Source organism: Mus musculus, chromosome 9, assembly GCF_000001635.26.
Source record: "Mus musculus strain C57BL/6J chromosome 9, GRCm38.p6 C57BL/6J".
NCBI classification, from domain to species: domain Eukaryota; kingdom Metazoa; phylum Chordata; class Mammalia; order Rodentia; family Muridae; genus Mus; species Mus musculus.
In genome coordinates this window covers 122744802-122766132 of record NC_000075.6, presented here as the reverse complement: position 1 = coordinate 122766132, position 21331 = coordinate 122744802, and the positions used below count along the sequence as shown (strand labels likewise).

Here is a 21331-nt window from a genome sequence, read left to right as displayed (position 1 = left end):
GAAAATGCATTTTTGTTATTGTTGTTATGCTTGTTGTTTTGAGACAAGGTTTCTCTGTGTAGTCCTGGCTGTCCTGGAACTCATTCTGTAGGCCTCAAACTCATAGATCCAACTGCGTCTGCCTACTGAGTGCTGGGATTAAAGGCGTGAACCATCACCACTTGGCTGAATTTTTTTAAAAAACAATATGTTAAAGATAGCATTTGAAATTTCTGAGGAAATGCTTCAATAAATAGTAGAACCAGCTAGTTAAGTGTACAGAAAATAAGAATGATATCAATTCATTGTAAAGCCAAATGTTTTTCTGATTCCTCCAAGACTAATAGATATAAAAAACAAATTCTGACAGTAGCTCTAAGATCAGGAACTTGAAAGTACCAGAAAAAAAAAAAAAACAGAAAATATTTCAAGGTATAGTAGAAGATAAGGACTTTGTCTATAGGACTCCAACATACACCAGCTGAAATTCCAGAAAAACAGGCCAAGAACATAAATAGAAAAGGACAATGTTTTTCTAAAATGCTGAAAAATGCTTAACTAGACTCAAAAGAAATGCAAATTTAAACTAAAAAAAAACTTGTAAAAATAAGCAGATGGACAAGTTTAAGCACTTAATTAGTTGATGCGTATGGGAAGAAGAAAGTACTCTCAGTAATACTGTGGGAAGGACAGATCACAGTAATCTATCTCTACATTGACAACCTGACAATCTAACTCTAGGAATTAGTTAAAAATGCTTTTGCATAAGCAGGACACTGTATGCTCAAGGATGCATAGTGCAATTAATATTTAGACTGCAAAAGAGACTAAATGTCTATCAACATTGCTACTTGTTCAAGCACAGCCACAGTAGCACACAGCTGTAAGAACATGGCATCTCGATGTACACTGCAAGAGAATATTCTCCACTATGCAACTGCCTTACTGACACAACAAGCAGAAGACAGAGTTCAGGGCAAAGTCAGAGACTGGAAAGTAAAGCTGAGAGCCCTGGAAAGAGGCACTCTAAGACGTGAGGTCGTCAGACCTGGTAAACTTTGCTCTAACGTGGCCTGCCTTTAAACCACACTGCAGCAGTTCAGTTGCTGATGGCTTCCTTCTCTGCTCATGCTTTCAGTGAATTCTTTCGCAGGCTAGAAGCATACCTGGAGGAGTCCTGCTCCAAGCGCCCTCTGCACTCCTTGCCTCATGTTGGATCATCTCTTTCTCTTTAAAATGGCTCCTAACGTCGCATTTCTCACCCTCCTCCTCCAGCTGTGCTTTTGTATTTCTTTTTACCCTGGTCTCTCTCTCACTGTAGGTCTTCATAAGAACGAGCACTAATAGCTGTATGACAGGGTCAACACTTGGCTGGTGTAAATCTCCTCTGCCAATGCCATTGATTCACAACTCTTCAACTCTGGAAAACTTTTAGGACAAGGGCCGAAAGCAGGCACATGCTTTGCTAAAATACCACAAGAATTATCGCTAGGCCATTTACTAGGACTCTTCCTTTCTAAAGCCTTTTGATCTGGGCCCTCACAGCTCACACTGTCCTCTGCACCACTGTCATCCATGTTCCAACTCGGATGGGCCAGTGAGCTCCACTTCACATCAACTGCCTTTCTAATCCAAAGTCCCAGAGTCTTTCCTATTTCTCCAAACATGGAGAGGCATGGTCAAGCCTTTTATATCATACTCCACTCCTGGAATCAACTTTTAGTCACTGTTCTATTGCTAGGAAAAGACACCACGACAAAAGCAACTCTTATAAAAAGAAAGCATTTAACTGGGGGCTTGCTTACAATTTCAGAAGGTTAGTTCATTATCATCATGGCAGGAATGATGGCATGTTGATGTGGGGCTGAGAGCTTATATTATCCTGATCCACAGGCAGGCAGGCAGGAAGACCGGGAGGGGGGCAGGAGGGAGAGAGAGAGAGAGAGAGGGAGGGAGAGAGAGAGAGAGGGAGAGAGAGAGAGATTGGGCCTCATATAGGCTTTTGAAACCTCAAAACCCACTCCTAGCAACACATCTTCTCTAAACAAGTCCACACCTATTCCAATAAGGCCATACCTCCTAATCCTTCCCAACAGTTCACTATCTGGGGCTCAAGCATCTATGTATATGGGTCTATGAACCATTTCATTCAAACCACAACACATACCTATGAGACGGAGACTCCCAATAGCCTAGCTAAGACTAAAAATTCTAAACATGGGGCTGGCGAGATGGCTCGGTGGTTAAGAGCGCCGACTGCTCTTCCGAAGGTCCCGAGTTCAAATCCCAGCAACTACATGGTGGCTCCCAACAATCCGTAACAAAATCTGATGCCCTCTTCTGGAGTATCTGAGGACAGCTACAGTGTACTTACATATAGTAAATAAATAAATCTTTAAAAAAAATTCTAAACATAGGTTTCAACTGTCTCTTATTGCAGGGAGATAAGGTGGTAGCTACTACACAGCTCAGCAAACACAGCCCACATATCTGAAAGAAATGAAGACTTAGGTCCACATAAAAGCAGGGATGTCTGCAGCCAGCAGCTTTGTTTGTAACATCTCAGACTGAAAGCCATCCAGATGCCCACCAGCAAACGAACAGCTCACCAACTGTGGAGAACCCATACTGTGGCACACTACTAAGGGGCACAATATCAAATTACTGGCGTATCAAGCAAGTTGAATAACTAACCCTCAATTTGAGGTGATTACAAATTATATGATTTCATCTGTGTAACATCCTTGAAATGATAAAATTGTAGAAATGGAAAGAGTGTTTAAAGGTTAGGGAGGGCTGGGGGCAGGAAAGAAATAGGATTGGCATTATATATGAGGGGTTAATATGAAGGATAGTTTATATATAAGGGGTTAATATGAAGGACAGTTTATATATAAGGGTTAATATGAAGGGCAGTTAGTATATATATATGTAGGGTTAATATGAAGGGCAGTTTATATATAAGGGTTAATATGAAAGACAGTTTATATATAAGGGTTAAAATGAAGGGCAGTTTATATATAAAAGTTAATATGAAGGACAGTTAGTTTATATATAAGGGATTAATATGAAGGGCAGTTTATATATAGGGGTTAATATGAAGGGCAGTTAGTTTATATATAAGGGGTTAATATGAAGGGCAGTTAGTTTATATATAAGGGGTTAATATGAAGGACAGTGTACATATAAGGGTTAATATAAAGGGCAGTTTATATATAAGGGGTTAATATGAAGGGCAGTTAGTTTATATATATAAAGGGTTAATATGAAGGGCAGTTTATATATAAGGGTTAATATGAAGGACAGTTAGTTTATATATAAGGGGTTAATATGAAGGAAAGTGTATATATAAGGGTTAATATGAAGGGCAGTTTATATATAAGGGGTTAATATTAAGGACAGTTTATACATAAGGGGTTAATATGAAGGACAGTTTATATATAGGGGGTTAATATTAAGGACAGTTTATATATAAGGGTTAATATGAAGGACAGTTAGTTTATATATAAGGGGTTAATATGAAGGACAGTTTATATATAAGGGTTGATATGAAGGACAGTTTATATATAAGGGTTATATGAAGGGCAGTTTATATATAAGGGTTATATGAAGGGCAGTTTATATATAAGGGTTAATATGAAAAACAGTTTATATATAAGAGTTAATATGAAGGACAGTTTATATATAAGGGGTTAATATGAAAAACAGTTTATATATAAGGGGTTAATATGAAGGACAGTTTATATATAAGGGTTAATATGAAGGGCAGTTTATATATAAGGGTTAATATGAAGGGCAGTTTATATATAAGGGGTTAATATGAAGGATAGTTTATATATAAGGGTTAATATGAAGGGCAGTTTATATATAAGGGTTATATGAAGGACAGTTTACATATAAGGGGTTAATATGAAAAACAGTTTATATATAAGAGTTAATATGAAGGACAGTTTATATATAAGGGGTTAATATGAAGGACAGTTTATATATAAGGGGTTAATATGAAGGACAGTTTATATATAGGGGTTAATATGAAGGGCAGTTTATTTATAAGGGGTTAATATGAAGGACAGTTTATATATAAGGGGTTAATATGAAGGATAGTTCATATATAAGGGTTAATATGAAGGACAGTTTATATATAAGGATTATATGAAGGACAGTTTATATATAAGGGGTTAATATGAAGGACAGTTTATATATAAGGGGTTAATATGAAGGACAGTTTATATATCAGAAGTTAATATGAAGGATAGTTTATATATAAGGGGTTAATATGAAGGATAGTTTATATATAAGGGGTTAATATGAAGGACAGTTTATATATAAAGGTTATATGAAGGACAGTTTATATATAAGGGGTTAATATGAAAAAAAGTTTATATATAAGAGTTAATATGAAGGACAGTTTATATATAAGGGGTTAATATGAAAAACAGTTTATATATAAGGGGTTAATATGAAGGACAGTTTATATATAAGGGTTAATATGAAGGGCAGTTTATATATAAGGGTTAATATGAAGGGCAGTTTATATATAAGGGGTTAATATGAAGGATAGTTTATATATAAGGGTTAATATGAAGGGCAGTTTATATATAGGGGTTAATATGAAGGGCAGTTTATTTATAAGGGGTTAATATGAAGGACAGTTTATACATAAGGGGTTAATATGAAGGACAGTTTATATATAAGGGTTAATATGAAGGACAGTTTATATATAAGGATTATATGAAGGACAGTTTATATATAAGGGGTTAATATGAAGGGCAGTTTATATATAAGGGGTTAATATGAAGGACAGTTTATATATAAGAAGTTAATATGAAGGACAGTTTATATATAAGGGTTAATATGAAGGACAGTTAGTCTATATATAAGGGGTTGATATGAAGGACATTTTATATATAAGGGTTAATATGAAGGACAGTTAGTTTATATATAAGGGTTAATATGAAGAACAATTTATCTATAAGGGTTAATATGAAGGACAGTTTATATATAAGGGGTTAATATGAAGGACTGTTTATATATAAGGGTTAATATGAAGGACAGTTAGTTTATATATAAGGGGTTAATATGAAGGACAGTGTATCTATAAAGGGTTAATATGAAGGGCAGTTTTGGTGAGAAAGATGTTCTGTAGCTCAACTGTATTACTGCAAAAGGACAAAGGCAAGGGCTTCCTGAATAGGACTCCAAGTTGCTGTACCATGCTACAGCTCTGCCGCATGACCACAGGCAGAAATAAAGGGCACATTCAATGTATTTTCTTAGCACTGCTCGCAGGTCCACAATTATTTGTTTTAAAGGTGGGATGTGTGAATTGGTAGTGCTAAATATATTAATCATTAAATTAAATCAGTGGCCTCAGCTATAACTTTAAGAAACTATAAAAGAGGCCAGGCCATGGTATAAGAGGATAAGGTCAGAAACAGGTCTGTTAGGGGGCTACTGCAATCATTTGCATAGTATACAATATAGATTATTGTCTACATATAGTATATAATATAGACCAGTATGTTATTGATGGGTTGGTAAGGAACAGCCCATTTCTAGATCTCATGTGAAGGTAAAACCTTATAGTCTATATATGGGGTGAGGATAAAACGTTAAGAAAGCTAAAATTTTGAGACTGAATAACTGAGAAAAAATGGTGGTGTCATTAACACAGATGAGGGTTGTGCTGGAAGCTGGTTTGTACTGGCAGGGGAATGTGTAACTAAGGGTTTTTTTGTTTTTAGCTGTGTTAAATTGTAAATGCCTAATTGGACATCCAAGTGAGCAAACAGGTGATGAGACAAAGGTCTGTAGTTTGGAGGAGTCTGAGCTACAAATAGAAATGTGAGAGAGTTAGCACATATATTTATGGAATACACTGGGATGTGACAATGCAAAAGAGCACATCTAGGCAGGGAGACTAGAAAAAAAACTTTACAAACCACAAATCTGGGAAGTGGCAGACAAAAGCAGAGTAAACCACATGAAAAAAGGCTGCAAAGAAAGTGGGAGATGAAAATGAAGATGGGGCTGGCAAGATGGCTCAGTGGTTAAGAGCGCTGACTGCTCTTCCAAAGATCCCGAGTTCAAATCCCAGGAACCACATGGTGGCTCACAACCATCCGTAACGAAAAAAAGAAGAAAAAAAAAAAAAGAAAGAAAATGAAGATGAAGACACAGTGAGGGTGTCACTAGAGAGGTGATGCCCTGAACCAGAAGAGAAGCTGGGGTTCTAGGAGGTTTAGGTAGGTGGTGTAATGTACTGGTGGGAACTTACAATGTTCTTTTCTACTTACTTCAGTTCCTCGGTGAAGTAGCAAACAAGGTTGCTAGCTGTACAAATGAGTGAAGAGCAATTCAAGGGGAAAGAGTTTGAAATAGTTGCTTAGAAATCAATTATATTGTTAAAAAAAAGGGGGGGTCAGAGAATTACCAACATTATCAGGCAGAACTTTTCTGTTTTGCAGGGCTGGGTATGAACTCAGGGCCTTGCAAATGCTAGGCTAACACTTTGCCATAGAGCTTCATGTCCAGCCCTGGGCAGAAAATTTAAACAAAGAGTCTGATATCAAAGATTTTTCCCTTATTAGGTAAAAGCAGTGTGTTCCAACATCAAGTTAAGCTTACCTATAATTCCTATTGCTTCTACATCAGTGGACATATAACTGATGCTCACAGTCAAGGACTATAGCTGCTACCATATTCAACACTTTCAGGGAAGATCATGCAAGCTTGTGGTAACTTTAGGATATGAAAAAATTCTTATAATTACACAGCACATTCTACTTCTCAGCCATCCCTATTTATATTGTGTTTACGTAGACCACCAAGACACCTGTCAGCGGGCCAATGACTTGGCACTCCTTCTCAGTAAGACTTTACCTGTCTCCTCACAGCACTGCTGCAATCTGCATTACTACTACCTAAGACCAAGATGTGAGCTTCTATTGTACCTTCGCGTCTGAGTCTGAAGCCCGCGCTTGTTCACTGAGGCCTTCTAGGCTTCCACTTACAACAGTCTCCTCAGTGGCTTCTAAGGAGATGGCTGCTCCTTCAGGATCATGCTGAGGCTCCTTTGCTGAAGAGAAACAACATTCAACCACATAAACTTTAAACAAAACAACCAAAGACTGTTCCATAAATTCCCAGAATTCAGAATTATTCAAGTCCTAACATGACAAATACCAAGTTAGAACTTCAGCAAATTATGTAATTTACTGGTTACTACCAAAATAATTTCACTATATGGTATAAAGAGACTTGATAATGTGATATGTAAGAACCTCTCTCATATCCCAGCCATTTAAAAGTATTTTTGTTGGTGCATGCCTTTAATATTAGCACTCGGAGGCAAAAGCTCTGTGAATTCCAGGCCAGTCAGGATTACATAGTGGGGCCTCATCTCAAGCTTGCTCACTTGCTCGCTCACTCAACCCTGACATACATACATACATACATACATACATACATACATTTATTTATTTAATTTATGAAACAGGGTTTCACTATGTAACTCTGCTCTGGCTGGCCTGGAACTCACTCTGTAGACCAGGCTGGCCTTAAACCCACAGAGACCCACCTGCCTCTGACTCCTGAGTACTGAGAGTAAAGGCATGCACACCACACCTGGCACACATGTATGTTTTATTTTGTGTGCTTGCAGTCAAGGTGCAGCTGTGGAAATCAGATGGCAACTTGCAAGGCCAGGCAAGTATGTATCTTCACCTACTAATCCATCTTGCTGCTTCTAAAAATAGTTTTAAAACTTGAAAGTCAAAGTAAAAAGTTAAGTTCAACATTGTTGCTTGGGCATCTAAAATTATGATTAGCTGTTAGTTATGACTTTTAATGACTATTTAAGAATGATAAAGTTAAATATATTAATTCAATTTCAAAGTAAGTCTGGAAGATACCAGAGGTCAACTAGCTATCTTGTAGAGAATGCATAGCAAAGTTCTACATTGAATAACTAAAATAGAACATATCTCAAAATATGATTTGCCAACTTATCAGTTAAAATGGAAGAAAACTGACAAACTCTTTGACATTTGTTTAGCAGATGCTAAGCAAAAAGCTTCCCATTCCAATGAATTCAGTGAGTGGGCCTGAATACAGATATACAGATATTTCAATACTGAATATTCTTCAAGTATCAAATTTTACCTGCTGACAAGGAAGGACAGCTCTCCAGTTTCAGCAATCCAGGGTCCAGCAAGGCAACTTCTTTACTATAAAGCAAACAGAACTCAAACACTGTGCCAAATTCCAGCACAACTACTCAATCATAAAGCAGTGTGTGTGTAACATTTGCTTCTGAGGTTGGCTAAGCTACCAGGTTCTCCAGGACAAAAGAATGACTGCAGTGGGGTTGAGAGCCCAGCACTCACTGAGTTCTCACTGGGCTGTTTACTCAACAGTGTGCTGCCATGGCTAGAGTGCTATCCTGACTGTGCTACTCGGGAAGGACCTAAAAAATGGACTAGGCATTTGGGAAACGGAAAAGGACTGTGTGGGGCAAAGGGGGTATAGGGGAAAGAGGGGGAGGAAGAAAGCCCGTGTCCGGACAGAGTTTCTCTTGTGCTCTGGGCTGCAGGACGAGGGAGGGCTGCCGGACGCTTTTCACTTGGCCCCAGGTGGGCATCTAAGCCACTGACCCAACTTGGTGAGGGGGTGGGGTGGACAGGGGCAGCTCCCAATACCAAGGGCTATGGAGCAATACCTCAGCCCTGGGTATATGGGAGAGAGGGCAGAGGGAGAGAGGTTCCCACACAGGCGAGAGTCCTAAGTCTGGTCTGTCGCTGGAGCACAGGAAGTCCTTCCATAGGGAGCTCATTAGGAGAAAGCCTATCCCATTGTCCAAGCACAGTGGGCCTTGATGAACAGACACAGTCTATGGGTTTAGAGTTTTATTGTAGAAAGGCAGGGAAAAAGGAGAGAAGGTGGAAAGAGAGAGAGAGAGACTGGCCATGGCCAAGAGGAGGGAAGGGGGAAAAGGAGAGAAGAAAGGCTAGAGTAAGAGGGATGGAGCAAGAGGGAGAGAGAGTAAGAGAGTGAGAGGAGAGGATGAGGAGAGCATGAGGAGAAAGTGAGGTGGGGCCAAACAGCCTCTCTTGTGGTGGGCTGTTATCTTACTGTTGCTAGGTAACTGGGGAGGAGTGTAGCCTGAAGGTCAAAAGCTTGGGACATTTATCTACGTGACTACTAGCCACATACTTCTCTTGTGGGGGCTGTGGGGGTGGTAACTTTGACAGGAGCCAGGGTTCCAGGAGACATGAGGGAACGCCTACTGTCCCATGTAGGTGGGAATTACCACCACCTGGTACCAGGGTTCCACACATCAGCTCAACTGGAGACCAGGCTGTCTGTGAATAGCCTATTGCCCCACAGGACTGCACCAATGCAAGGGTGCTTAGCATCTATGCTCAGGCATGTACATGCACAGCTTGTTCCTAGTGTAAAAACATGACAGCTTGCCAAGTGATTTAATTCCAGCACTTGGGAGGCAAAGGCAGGCGAATCTTTGTGAATCTGAGGCCAGCCTGGTCTACAAAATGAGTTCCAAGACAGTCAGAGCTACACAGAAAAACCCTGTTTTAAAAAAAAAAAAAAAAAAAAAAAAACTAAACCAAACAAACAACAACAAAAACCCAAGAAAGTTGTTTTGTCTTGTTTTGCCTGTTTGTTACTGCTCCTAAGTAAAGCTTGTAACCTGGAGGTCAGAGTTGGACTGCTCTGGGCCCCTGTTTGTTCTAAACTTTTTTCATCTAATCATACCAAATATAAGAGTAACACTTGTTTATGAGGCTACTGTGAGGCTTAAATGACATATTCTTCCATCCAACAGGCTTAATGAATTAAAAAAAAACACATGTGGTAGTCACTCAAAGATTTATGGACAAACACTTCCATTTTTAAAATTCAGATAAGCTTAATATATGAAAGCATATAAAATAAGCCCATTTTACCCTCTAATACCTCAGTTGTGAAAAAAGAAGACTATAGACCTATCAAGTTCCTTAAAAGTGACTCTATCTTCTGGAGGCTGAAAGTTGGTGAGGTACACTGAACAGTCAATGGCAGGATTGATTTCTAGTTCAGAATATATTAAATGAGTTCAGGAGTATTAACTGGGCTCTTACCACAACAATCCAGAAGACAGTTGACTAGTAAGAGTGAGAATGAAGATAAAGAGTCACAAGATAGTGAGGAAACAGAATGAGGGAGATTACACAATTCAATAAAGAACTAAGTGATGTTTTTACTTACCCACTTGGTGAAAAAGTATAACATAAAAACAAACAAACAAAAGAACTAGGCCTTTAGGCCCAGGCTTGAGAATATGACCTTTGTGACTCAATGCTCCAAGGCATGCTAATCATAAAACAGATAGTGGCATTCCTTCACAAACTCACTTCCTGGGTTCAGGGAGTGTTTGTTCAAAGGACGTTCACCCTGACCATTCATGGAACCTGCTATGCAAATGTGCTATTGTTAGAGGCTCATAGAAACTGTCTTGAGAAATAACCTGCACAATAACCAGGTATTCCTTGTGTCTCGTGCAACTTCCACTCCCTCTCGACTCTTAACTGGTATTTTTGGTATTTTCTAACAACGCCCTCCCCACCCCCTTGAGTTGTGGTTTCTTCTTTTAAATACCCCTTACTCAGCTACTCGGGGCTCCATGGTCCTCTAACCCTGCGTGGCCTACGATTGTGGGCCCCAGAGTAAGCCTGGAATAAAAGTCCTCTTGCGGTTTGCATCAAGACCGTTTCTCGTGAGTGATTTGGGGTGTTGCCGCTCCTGAGCCAGAACGTGAGGGAGTTCTCACATTGTGGGTCTTTCAATGAAAGGTACAGCAAGTATACAGTGTAGTAAGAATTTTGGAATTTTGTTTACTTTAAAAAACACAGAAATATTATAAGCATGTGCTTTTGTTTTAATCCCAGGTATGGGGACGTGGTGCTGCTTCAAATTGTTAACAGCAGCTTGCTATACTTTGCCTCATGCTTTAGCAGGGGCAGGAGATGTGCTTTTCTTTTCTTTAAAACTTATTTTTATTTATGTCTGTGCATATGTCTGCCCTGTGTGGCCAGGTGCCTGCAGAAGCTAGACGAGGACATCTGATACCTTGATCTAGAGCTACAGGTGGTTGTGAGCTGGTGTGTGTGGGGGTGTGCTGGGAACCAATATGTGTGTGTGTTAGCAACTGAACCTAGATTCTCTAGAAAAGAAACTAGGACTATTAACTATTGAGCTATCTACAGCCCATAGACCTTTATTTTCTATGTGTGGTCCTAGATATCTCCCTCCTAGAAGTTTGTATTCATTCATCAGCTCCAGAATCTATTATGTTTCCTTATGGATTTAAGTCCAAGTGGTATAGATGGTATAAGCTGATTCCCTACTCAGGATCCGCATTGGTTCTATACTATAGAACTCAAACTTTCATTATCTAACATCAATCTCAACATCACACTATCCACTCATTAAACCTTGTGTCCCAGCATTCTTCAATGTTGGTTTGCCTTACAAAAGAATCACTGTCTCAATTTACATACACACACACACACACACACACACACACACACACACACACACACACAATGTAGTCTGTTCAGAAATAGCCTGAAATATTCTCATATAGAAACTGAAAAAGTATCATTTGATATGTGTGTGCATGTGTCTATGCATGAACATATAAAGCCAAAGGGAGATGTCACTGAACTTGGAGGTCACTGGTTTGGGGCTAGGTTGGCTGGCTAGAAAGTTCCAGAGATCCTCCTGTCTCCACCACCTGTGCTGCAGCCACAGGTACTCATTTCTTAGCTTTCCCATGTAGATACTAGGGATCCCAACTTGGGCAGGTGTCACTCTTACCCACTGAGCTATCTTCCCAGACTCCCAAAACTGAAATTTTAAGTCCCCCTTCTTTCCCTCACTATATGAAGTACCGAGTTTCCCCTCTACATGAGGTGCTGGGTTTATAAAGATAAATAAAACATGGACATTTCCTACTCCTGAGAAGCCCTGTGGTAAAGCAGGAGAAGGGGAATGAGCAACACTCAACAAAACAGTGTCCTAACAAGCAGCTCAGGTGCTCTGCAAATAATGCAGGGCTTCCCAACTGCCTGCTCTAAGTGACTGAGGAAAAGCTTTCCTAACTTTTCCTAACAATCATGCTCACATCCACCTTTCCCTTTGTGTCAACAAATCCCTTTTATCCTACCAAGCCTGAAACAATCTAGAATTTATGGACCAATAATTTTGTTCTTGCAGGATGCCTTATTCCTGCTAATTCCTACTTCTCTGTTTTTCTTAGTATTTAGAACTTTGTTTCAGCCACTTTCAACTCCTTCCATTCCTAGCAACACAAAAACTCCTCCAAATGTCAGTCTTAAAATTCCATCTTAGGGCACCAACCATCAACTAACATTTTAGCATGTAATACATGTGCTAGTACAGATTAACCATCCTGTATTATCACAAATATCCTCAAATCATTTCCAATTATTGTTCAAAAGTTTTACCAATTTTAACCATTATAACCATTTGCAAGTTCATCAATGCAGGCTTTGGTGAATTAATTCTCATATGCATTTAATGCTTTGGATTTTAATATGAACATCCTTCACTGCCAATAATAAGCAACCTATCACAATATAAACATCTTACCAAATACCCCAACCAGGTCTGAGAATACTAACCGCCCAATCAGTAGGCTTGCTCAGGCTTGTGCCTCTTGCTTTACCAATAAGAGGCAGTTCAGAGTATGACTCTCATAGCAGGAAAAGCAGCACATGAGTTAGTAATTGAAAGGAAAAAGGAACAGAGCTGAAACCTATAGCCATAGTTTAAGCACTGTTTACTTCTAGAATTTAACCTTCTGTGCAACCACTGGCAGATCCTCTGGCTATGGGAGCTTTTCTTTCTCTTTTAAGGCTTAATTTAGCACTGTAGATGAATGGAAAGCATATGTCCACTGCAGAACAAAAATAAAATTATTAAGCAACTGAAGAAAATAAGTTTATTTAATAACTGAAATTTTAGAAGCAGATATGAAAGGCAAAGAATGAATAAAGTGTAGTTGGTACTCTTTATCTGAGGACAAATCAAGTCTAAAGAAATTAGAAAAGTTACCAGAGAAAAATTTTGAGGGTTAGGGTATGCCTCAGTAATAGAAAGTTTGCCTAGCATATGCGTACCCTAGCACCATACTCACAAATCAATTAAACAAAAGAAAATGTCCTACACTTTATTTTACTATGTTTATCTCCATCTCCCAGACATCAAAGATACTTGCTATTTTATGTGTATGGGTGTTTTGCCTCCCTGTATGTCTGTGTACTATATGCATGCCTAGGAGACCCAAAAAAGGCTTTGGATGTTCCAGAACTGGAGATACAGATGGCTACAAGTTACCATGTGACTGCTGGGTATCAAACCCGAGTCCTCTAGAAGAGTAGCCAGTGCTCTAAACTGCTGAGCTACCTGTGCAACCTCAAGATGTTATTTTTAAATGTAGGATCTATCTTAATTTTCCTTTGTATTCTTCAAATAAATCATGGAATAACATGTTTTCAAAAGGTCTTTAATGACTACCTCTTACTGTACCCTGTTACGGGTGGACTGTGAAGTGTCATTTCAAAGGCTTGTGTGGCCAAAGATTGGGCCCCAGGTGGATCTAATCATTGAGAAGTAACTAGGTGATGAGGGGTTGACCTGACCAATGGGTTAATCCACTGATGGGCTCAATGTTATTGGGAGGTGCTAGAAAGTTTGGAAGAGGATCTTGGCTGGAGGAGATAAGTCATCAGGTATGTGCCCTTGGGGTCTATACCTTTTGTGTGTGCGCACATGTGAGAATTCCACAGGTCAGTGCTGGTGTTTTCTTCAATGTCTTCTTAAGCTCTCTACCTTATTTTCTGATGTAAGGTCTCTTACTGAACCTGGAGCTCACCAATTCACCAGCTAGATTGGCTGCCCAGTGAACTCCATAGGTTACCCTGTCTCTGCACATTCAGTGTGTGCATGATAGACATGTACCTTGGCACTTTTTTTCTGCTTTGTTTTGTTTTAATGTGGCTGCAAGTGATTCAAAATCAGGTCCTCATGCTTATATGATAAGCACTTTACCCATTGAGCCATCTTCTCAGTTCCCTTGAGGTTGGTGTCATGTCCTGAACTACTCTCTCTGCTTCCTGGCTATCAAAAGGTAGGCTATGTTCTCTTCAGGCTTAAAACTACAAATTGAAATCTCTGAAACTTTTTTTTTTAAACTGTTTCTCTCAGGCATTTGTCACAACAGTGAGAATGTCAACACAGGTCCTTGCTTCTTATCTATGCTATGCTAAAATACTTCCCATTCCCATAAAATACTGTTCTCTGACTCAGGCCTCACAGTTCTGATGGAAATTCTTTTTCTTTTCACGGATAATATTAAATTTGTGTACAAAATTTCACAGCCCTTCATTGGTAAAATAAATTATGAAACGTAAGACAAGCTATAAAGGTAAAGATCTTAAACATTAGTTTTAGAATTTAGATAAGACTGGGCTTATGTCCAGTCTCCTTTTCTAGCAGTGTGACCTTGGGCAAATGACAGTTTATTATCATTATTCTCGTCTCTAAAATGGGTATATTTTAGAGTCAACTCTTTATATAGTAAAGTAGTGAACATTCAATTTGCTGAGAAGTTGCAAGTTCCCAAAGCACTAAGAATATTGGAAGAGTACAGTATCCAAAATGCAGTTATAAATACTAGAGATTTAAGCTATGTGTCACTGAATCTTTGACAAAAGTGTGGTCATGTTTACTTTTTCATCTATTCATGAAACATTCCAGTGTTTAAACAAAGCATGCAAATACAAACCAGAGCTTAAAGAATTATATAAATGTAGTCAAATGTGTTATTACACAGATCTGTACCAACCAGAACAGGTTGCTCCTGAGCACAAAGGTCATTACTAGTCACAACAAAGTTGCTTCAAGGAAATGAGTGCTATCAGGACAGTGATGATTTAATGTGATTTATTATCTTAGAAATCAAGTGGAAACACACTATTGTCTTCTGATAATTAATTTAACTTTTGAATCTACTTGCAAGTCTTATTTCAAATAAATTTCAGGGCTTCTCTGTTCCCTGAAAGACGATTAAAAAAAAAAAAAAAACTAACAAGAAATCCACAGAAAATGGGCTAATTCATCAGTAAAACTGACTAAAATGAGCTCATATACATATTTCTAATGAAAATAAACTCAACTGATGAAGAAGTCACTTTATAAATTACTTTGATTTTAAAAGCTAATCTGCTTTATATGTTTCAAGAAATATCTATTTTTAACTTTAGCATAACACTTCTAGGAATTAGCAGTAATTTGCTGTATTTAATAAATAACTATTAAAAATGGTGTGTCAACACCAAAGAGTGCTGTAAAACCCAACAATCATCTGAACCAAAGGCATTCTTGAACATGCATACCTCAAATCGCCTGGTTCTTTTTTCCCTGGAAGGTGCATGTGCTTAAAATCTGCTGTTGGTTGGTCTTCAGATACTCTGGGCTCCTGGCTTATCTTGGAGACTTCTGAAGCAAAGGAAAGATCCCCCTCACTGGAGATTCCAAAGAGCTCTGGATCATCTTGAATTACATCAATCAAGAGGACATCATCTTCATATGCTTTAAGAATATCTGGAAACCCCAATTTGAGTTCTGAAATGCTTTTAGTCATTTTTCTACCACTAATTTCAGAGGAAATTGGCACAAATGCTTCTTGTTTCTTAGAGCAGAAGGAACTTTGATCAATATATCCAAGATCACAAGAAAAGGTATTATTTTCAATTTTCATAGAAATAGACTCCTTATTTGAAATAATATTTCCTGGTTCAGAGATGTGATTACATGCTTTATTATCGTAACCTTTCTTGGTAAAGCTCGAAGAAGTACAGGAATTCTTATTGTAGAATGAATGAGAACTAGCTTGCCCTGGAGCTATACAACTATGTAAATTCAAAGACTGTGGTCCTGAAGTTGTACAGATATTTTCCTTATTCCTATTTTGTTTTGCCTCTACTCCAGATAAACTGTCAAGTAGCTCTAGGGGGCTATAAGCTTCTCTCTCAGATGACCTGGCACTTACTGCTCCTCTTTTTCCTGTCTTGTTCTTTAGTAAAGGGATTTTAAAATTAGTCAGCCGTCCCGTGTTTAATATTTTAACCAAGTCCGGTGCCACAAGTGTTTGCTTAGTAATACAAACTTTTCGATGAACAGTTTTATTTGCACAGTTATTTGTTTCCTGGCTCTCTTGGGATGCAACTGTTAAATTAAGTTTTGATAAATTCCCTTTCCTTTTCTTATTTCCTGTTAAGCTTTGAGTTATATTACTTAACTGGGTGTCTTCAGTTGCATTAGAAACTACCTCTGCCCCATTTCTGCTGGGTTCCTCTAACTTTGTCTTTTTATCATGGGACATAGCTTCCTTTATATCCATCACAGTAGATTCTACTGAAGAAACTGAAGACAAACAACTTAAATCAGAATCATACATTTCTTTTCTTGAGGACTCAGTAGTTCTTTCTGTTAAGGATGGTTGTAACAGTTTAGAGTCAGGTAAGTGAGTCTGGTTCATTTGGTGTATTATAGAATCATGTTGCCTAACATTTTCCAGTGGCCCCAGAAGTGAGTAATTTAAATCTGACAAGGAAGTCTTTTTCCAACACTGGGCAGATATTCTAGCACAAGAATAAAAAGGCCAAACTCTTTTACCAGTCATTGGTATTGTTCTGCAACAGCTAACCTTTGACTCTTCAGTTTCACTTCTCAGATCTCCCCGTGGAGATCTCTTTTCCATATGATGGCCGTCACTAGGTGATTTCACTGTAGAGCTTATCATCGATTTATTATATTTTTCTGGCTCTATACGTTTGCATCCTAAGGACTCTGAAGTATTTTTTATATCCTCTTTCAAACTTGATTCGAGGGTTTTCTGAAGCATAGCATTTATGTGATGCCTAGAACTTGTTTTCCCCACTGTTTTGGGGAGACACAAATGGTCCACCGGAGGGAGTGTATTATGGTTTATTTTTCTTAAAGCTTTTAGAAAACTTTTTTTAGGTTCTAAGGTCTCTGCTTCTTTCCCTTCCATACCCATTTGGTTTTCTTGTAACACCAACACAGAATTGTTACATACATTAGACAAAGTAAGATTAATATTTTTTTCTTCTTTTCCAGACTTCATTTTTTTCCTGTGTTTTCTCCCAGTGTTGTTCTCCTCTACTGAATATTTGTTTTTTTCACTTTGAAGGCAAGAAGTCAAGCCATTGTTTTTATTTTGGTATAAATGACTTTCTTCAAGCAGTAACTTACTGGCTATTACACTTTTTTCAGTTTTTAAAAGCTTAGTAGTAGTTCTTGTGTCATCTTTCTCTGCAAGATTCCTAAGGTTTTCTTTCTTTAACTTCAAAGAGTTCTCTTCAGTGTGTAGACATACATCATGAGGTTTATCCTCAAAGTTGTTTTCATTATTACAACCTTCAGAATGGAGAAAACTGTAATCATGCAATTCAAAGCTGCAATTTTTTTCTACTCCAGGTGATAAGCTGTTACAAGAATGTTTTGGGGTATTCTTGAACAGTTCATCTTGGAATTCAACTTTAATATTTTGTGTTGCCTCATTTTTAGTTATTTCAAGAGGTGGATTTTCTAAACTTTTACATTTTTTAATTCGCATTCTTCTTTTAATACCTTCTCCCAATTCTTCCTTATCCAAAGACTGTAAGAAAGCCATATTTTGAAATTCACTGCACTCCACTGTTTGCAAAGACTCCGAACTGGTTATTGATGTCTTTCTTACCAGGTCAGTCCCTGGCTGTGGATCATCACTTGGGGCCTCAGTAATTTTTCCATTCTCTTTGGCTGATCAAAACAAGAAAACACACCAGAAGACATTTTTACACTGGGCAGAAAGAAGCAATATCAGTTAACAGAAAAATCTGTGAAGCCATCCATTTGTATTTTCCTGATGAGCTATTTAGACATACAAACTGATTTTCATATTAAGTATTAAAAATTTTTAAACAGGGTCCATTGCATAACACAGGCTGACCTCGAACTTGAGATTCTCCTGCTTCAGCCTCCCACCTGGTAGATTATGGGTGTGAATCGCCTTGGCCAGCTTTAAGATCTAATTAAGAACTAGAAATAAACCTCTATAAATTCTAAAACAGCAGAAAAACCTTTATAGATAGCATCATTTACTCTAGTTAAAACAAACCACTAGTATTATTAATTCCCTCGACAGTAATTATAATGATTGAGCTCCTAAATGGGCATACACTTATTTAATTTTTTTAATCCTTCCCATCTCACCTCTCCTCACCAAGTGCACTGGTAAATACCACACAAATACAACTAAAGGTTAGTAGTAGAGCAAAGACAGAGGCAGCTGAGGAAAAAAAGGCTTCGGGGTCGGGGTGACCACCAGCTTCCTTACTGCGTCTTCTGGGATGAGAGAGGGTTCTGCCTCCTTCACTGCTCTAGGCCCCCTGTTCACCGACCCTCCTCTGCTTGCTACCTTCCAGGACGCGGATGTCTCACCCAACTTGTCACCTTCTGTCTCTTCTCTCCCAGAAGCCTGGGTCACCATCCTCTGCTTCTGCCTGCTCTCCTCCTCGCACCCCCTGGCCTCCAGGCTGCAGCCTCCCCCCTCGCCTGGCTCTGGCGTCAGCGGAAGGCCTCGCTTCCTCAGGCCTCGGGTGGTGCCTTTGCACCCTGGCTCCTTGGTCGGGTCTGGGGGCGTCGCTGGCGGCCGCATCCGCCCACAGCCGCCCACTCAGCCTCTCTGGGAAGCCTAGACGGCCTAGAGCCGCTGCTCCCCCTGCAGGACACAGGCTACTGCCCACCCTGGCCCGGCCTGGCCTCGCTTCCGACCCTGTACCCGACACTACAGGAAGCGGAAGTCGGTGGGCTGGGCTCGGCTGGGGGCAACTGGCTGAGGGCCACGTGGTCCGCCCGTCCACTTGCTCCCTCGAAGAGCCCTGGCTGCACCCGGAGGTGACAGGGTCTCACCCCGGCCAGAGCCTCACCGCACAGGTTTGTGGTGGTGCCTCCTTGGGTTCCTCACCCTTCTCCAGACCTGGACTTCTGGAGGTGCCTGTTTCAGCACTGTGACAATGGTTGTCTACAAGTGGCTTCTAACTGCCTCCAACACTCCTGCGAGTCCACTGTCGCTTACTTCTCAATATGGCTGTCACATTATCCAGATAGCTCAGAGATACCCCAGCTGCTGACATGCAAAATACCATTTATTTCTGTAAAAGGTTGCTTCTCCGGTGTTGGCGGACAGAGGTTTCTAGATGTTCTTCTGGATTCCTTGCATGTTGATTTATCAAATCTGCTTGGTTCTATTTTCAGCCTTCGTTACTTCTCCCCCTTTCCCGTTACTGCGGCTCTGGCCCTTAGACTTTGACCTACAACACCATGCTTCTAATTTTATTGATGTCTCCATCCTTGTGTTAGTCCAGTCAAGTTTGACCAGCTTGCCAGGCCATGCCTCTCCATTGAAAGAGGATCCTGGTATATGCCCCATCTTGACCCTTCACAAACCTCCTTTGCTTAAAGATTGGAATGGAGTTTATCCTCCTTGTGTGTTATTTTGGATCCTGTCTACTGTGTCCATTTGTGAATATTTAATCAGTACTGACCTTGTAAAAGGAAAGTGTTCTTTTGTGGAAAAGGTTGTGGGTCTGGTGGTCATTCAGAGATTCACCAGTCTGATTCAGGTTTTAGTTTTAGTAAGTTAGAGGATTTTTATTAAAAAGAGACTGGCCAGGACTAGAGTTCCCTAGGCAAGGCCCCAGTTATTGTTAATCTAAGGGTTATAAAGGCAAAAACCATAAACTAGTAGTTTTGGGAACTAAATCAACTCATATCCTATCTGGGTTCAGGCAAGGCTTGCTTTTCTAACAGGCATCTCAAAGGTGTCTCAGATAATCCAAACAAGCAAGCATTTGATACAAAACTGGGCCTTAGCAGTTTAGCCTGTTCAATCTTGTGACCCATTACCTTGTAGAATAGCTGAGAGAGTAAAGCATTTTGCAACAATCAGCATTTTTTTTTCTTTTAAGAAGAGCCCAACCGTACCAGGAAGTAGTCCATTTTCAGGTCAGCTCACAGGGTACATTTAAGGTAGGAGCAACTTCCTCATTGCTTATACAAGTTAAAAACAATTTGGTTTTACAAGCCTAGCACAGTAAATATTTCCTCTAAACAATGTTCACCATTACAGAACAATGTTACCATTACAGGTAACTTCTAATCATTGCTAATTTTGCTTTGTTGTTGTTTTGAGACGGCCCTGGAACTTACTGTGTAGCTTAGGTTGGCTTTGAACTTGGACGATTCTCCTGCCTGACTTCCGAGTGCTGGAACTGCAGGCCTGAGCCATCACTGGGAGCTAATGGGAGCTTTTAGTTTCTTTTTTGTTTTCCCTTTCAAACAGATATAAAAGTGATAAGCAACAGGAACTCAAAATAACACATGCAAGTTCTTTCTAATAGTTTAATCGATTTCCCATCCTATTGCAAAAAAATTAATTTTCATTTACACTTAAATTGTTTCATAACCATTTTAATACTCCTGATCCATGACTGTATTTGTTCTTCTTACTGAACTTGTAGTTAAAAAGTGTACCTGATAAGAAAAATAGACTTCTTAACACATATCCACATCTATAGGCTCCAGCCTATCTATGCACTAGTTCTTAAAATGATTCCTGTTTGTGTGCCTGGCAAACTTCAAGTCACCCCTCTTTGACAATCAACCTTGTAGAAAAGCTTTCTGTTACCCTGGTCATTACCCTGGAGGGGTAAGAAGTTCCCTTTGGCCATTAACACATCATTTATTATTATTATTATTATTATTATTATTATTATTATTACTTATTGTTATTTTAAGTGTATTGATGTTTTTGTCTGTCTGTCTGTTTCGGTACCACGTAGTGGTTTGAATAAGAATGGCCTTCATAGGTTCATATATTTGAATGCTTAGTTATCAGAGAGTAGCACCACTTGAGAAGGATTAGGGGGCGTGGTGTTGTTGAAGTAGGTGTGGCCTTGTTGGAGGAAGTATGTCACTGAGGATGGGCTTTGAGGTTTCAAAAGACCATACCAAACCCAGAGTCTCTCTTTTTTCCTACTGTCTGCAGACTTAGATGTAGGACTCTTAGCTCTTTCTCCAGAACTTTTTCTACCTGGATGCTGCCGTGTTCCCTGCCATGATAACAACAGATTAAATCTCTGAAACTGTAAACCAACTCCAATTCAATGCTTTCCATTATAAGAGTTGCCGTGGTTATGGT

General features: G+C 39.3%; 1 protein-coding gene across 1 annotated transcript in view; it reads right to left on the bottom strand.

The window, feature by feature from the left end:
* Window positions 1–18934, bottom strand: part of Topaz1 (testis and ovary specific PAZ domain containing 1) — a 54937-nt gene extending 36003 nt beyond the window's left edge. The window contains exons 1-4 of the mRNA NM_001199736.2: window positions 18571–18934; window positions 15459–17889; window positions 8143–8207; window positions 6933–7057 (exon numbers count right to left, since the gene is read on the bottom strand). Of these exons, the coding sequence (NP_001186665.1) occupies window positions 6933–7057; window positions 8143–8207; window positions 15459–17889; window positions 18571–18787 (2838 nt within the window). The 5' untranslated portion in view covers window positions 18788–18934. The remainder of the gene's footprint in view (window positions 1–6932; window positions 7058–8142; window positions 8208–15458; window positions 17890–18570) is intronic.
* Window positions 18935–21331: the final 2397 nt, after the last annotated feature.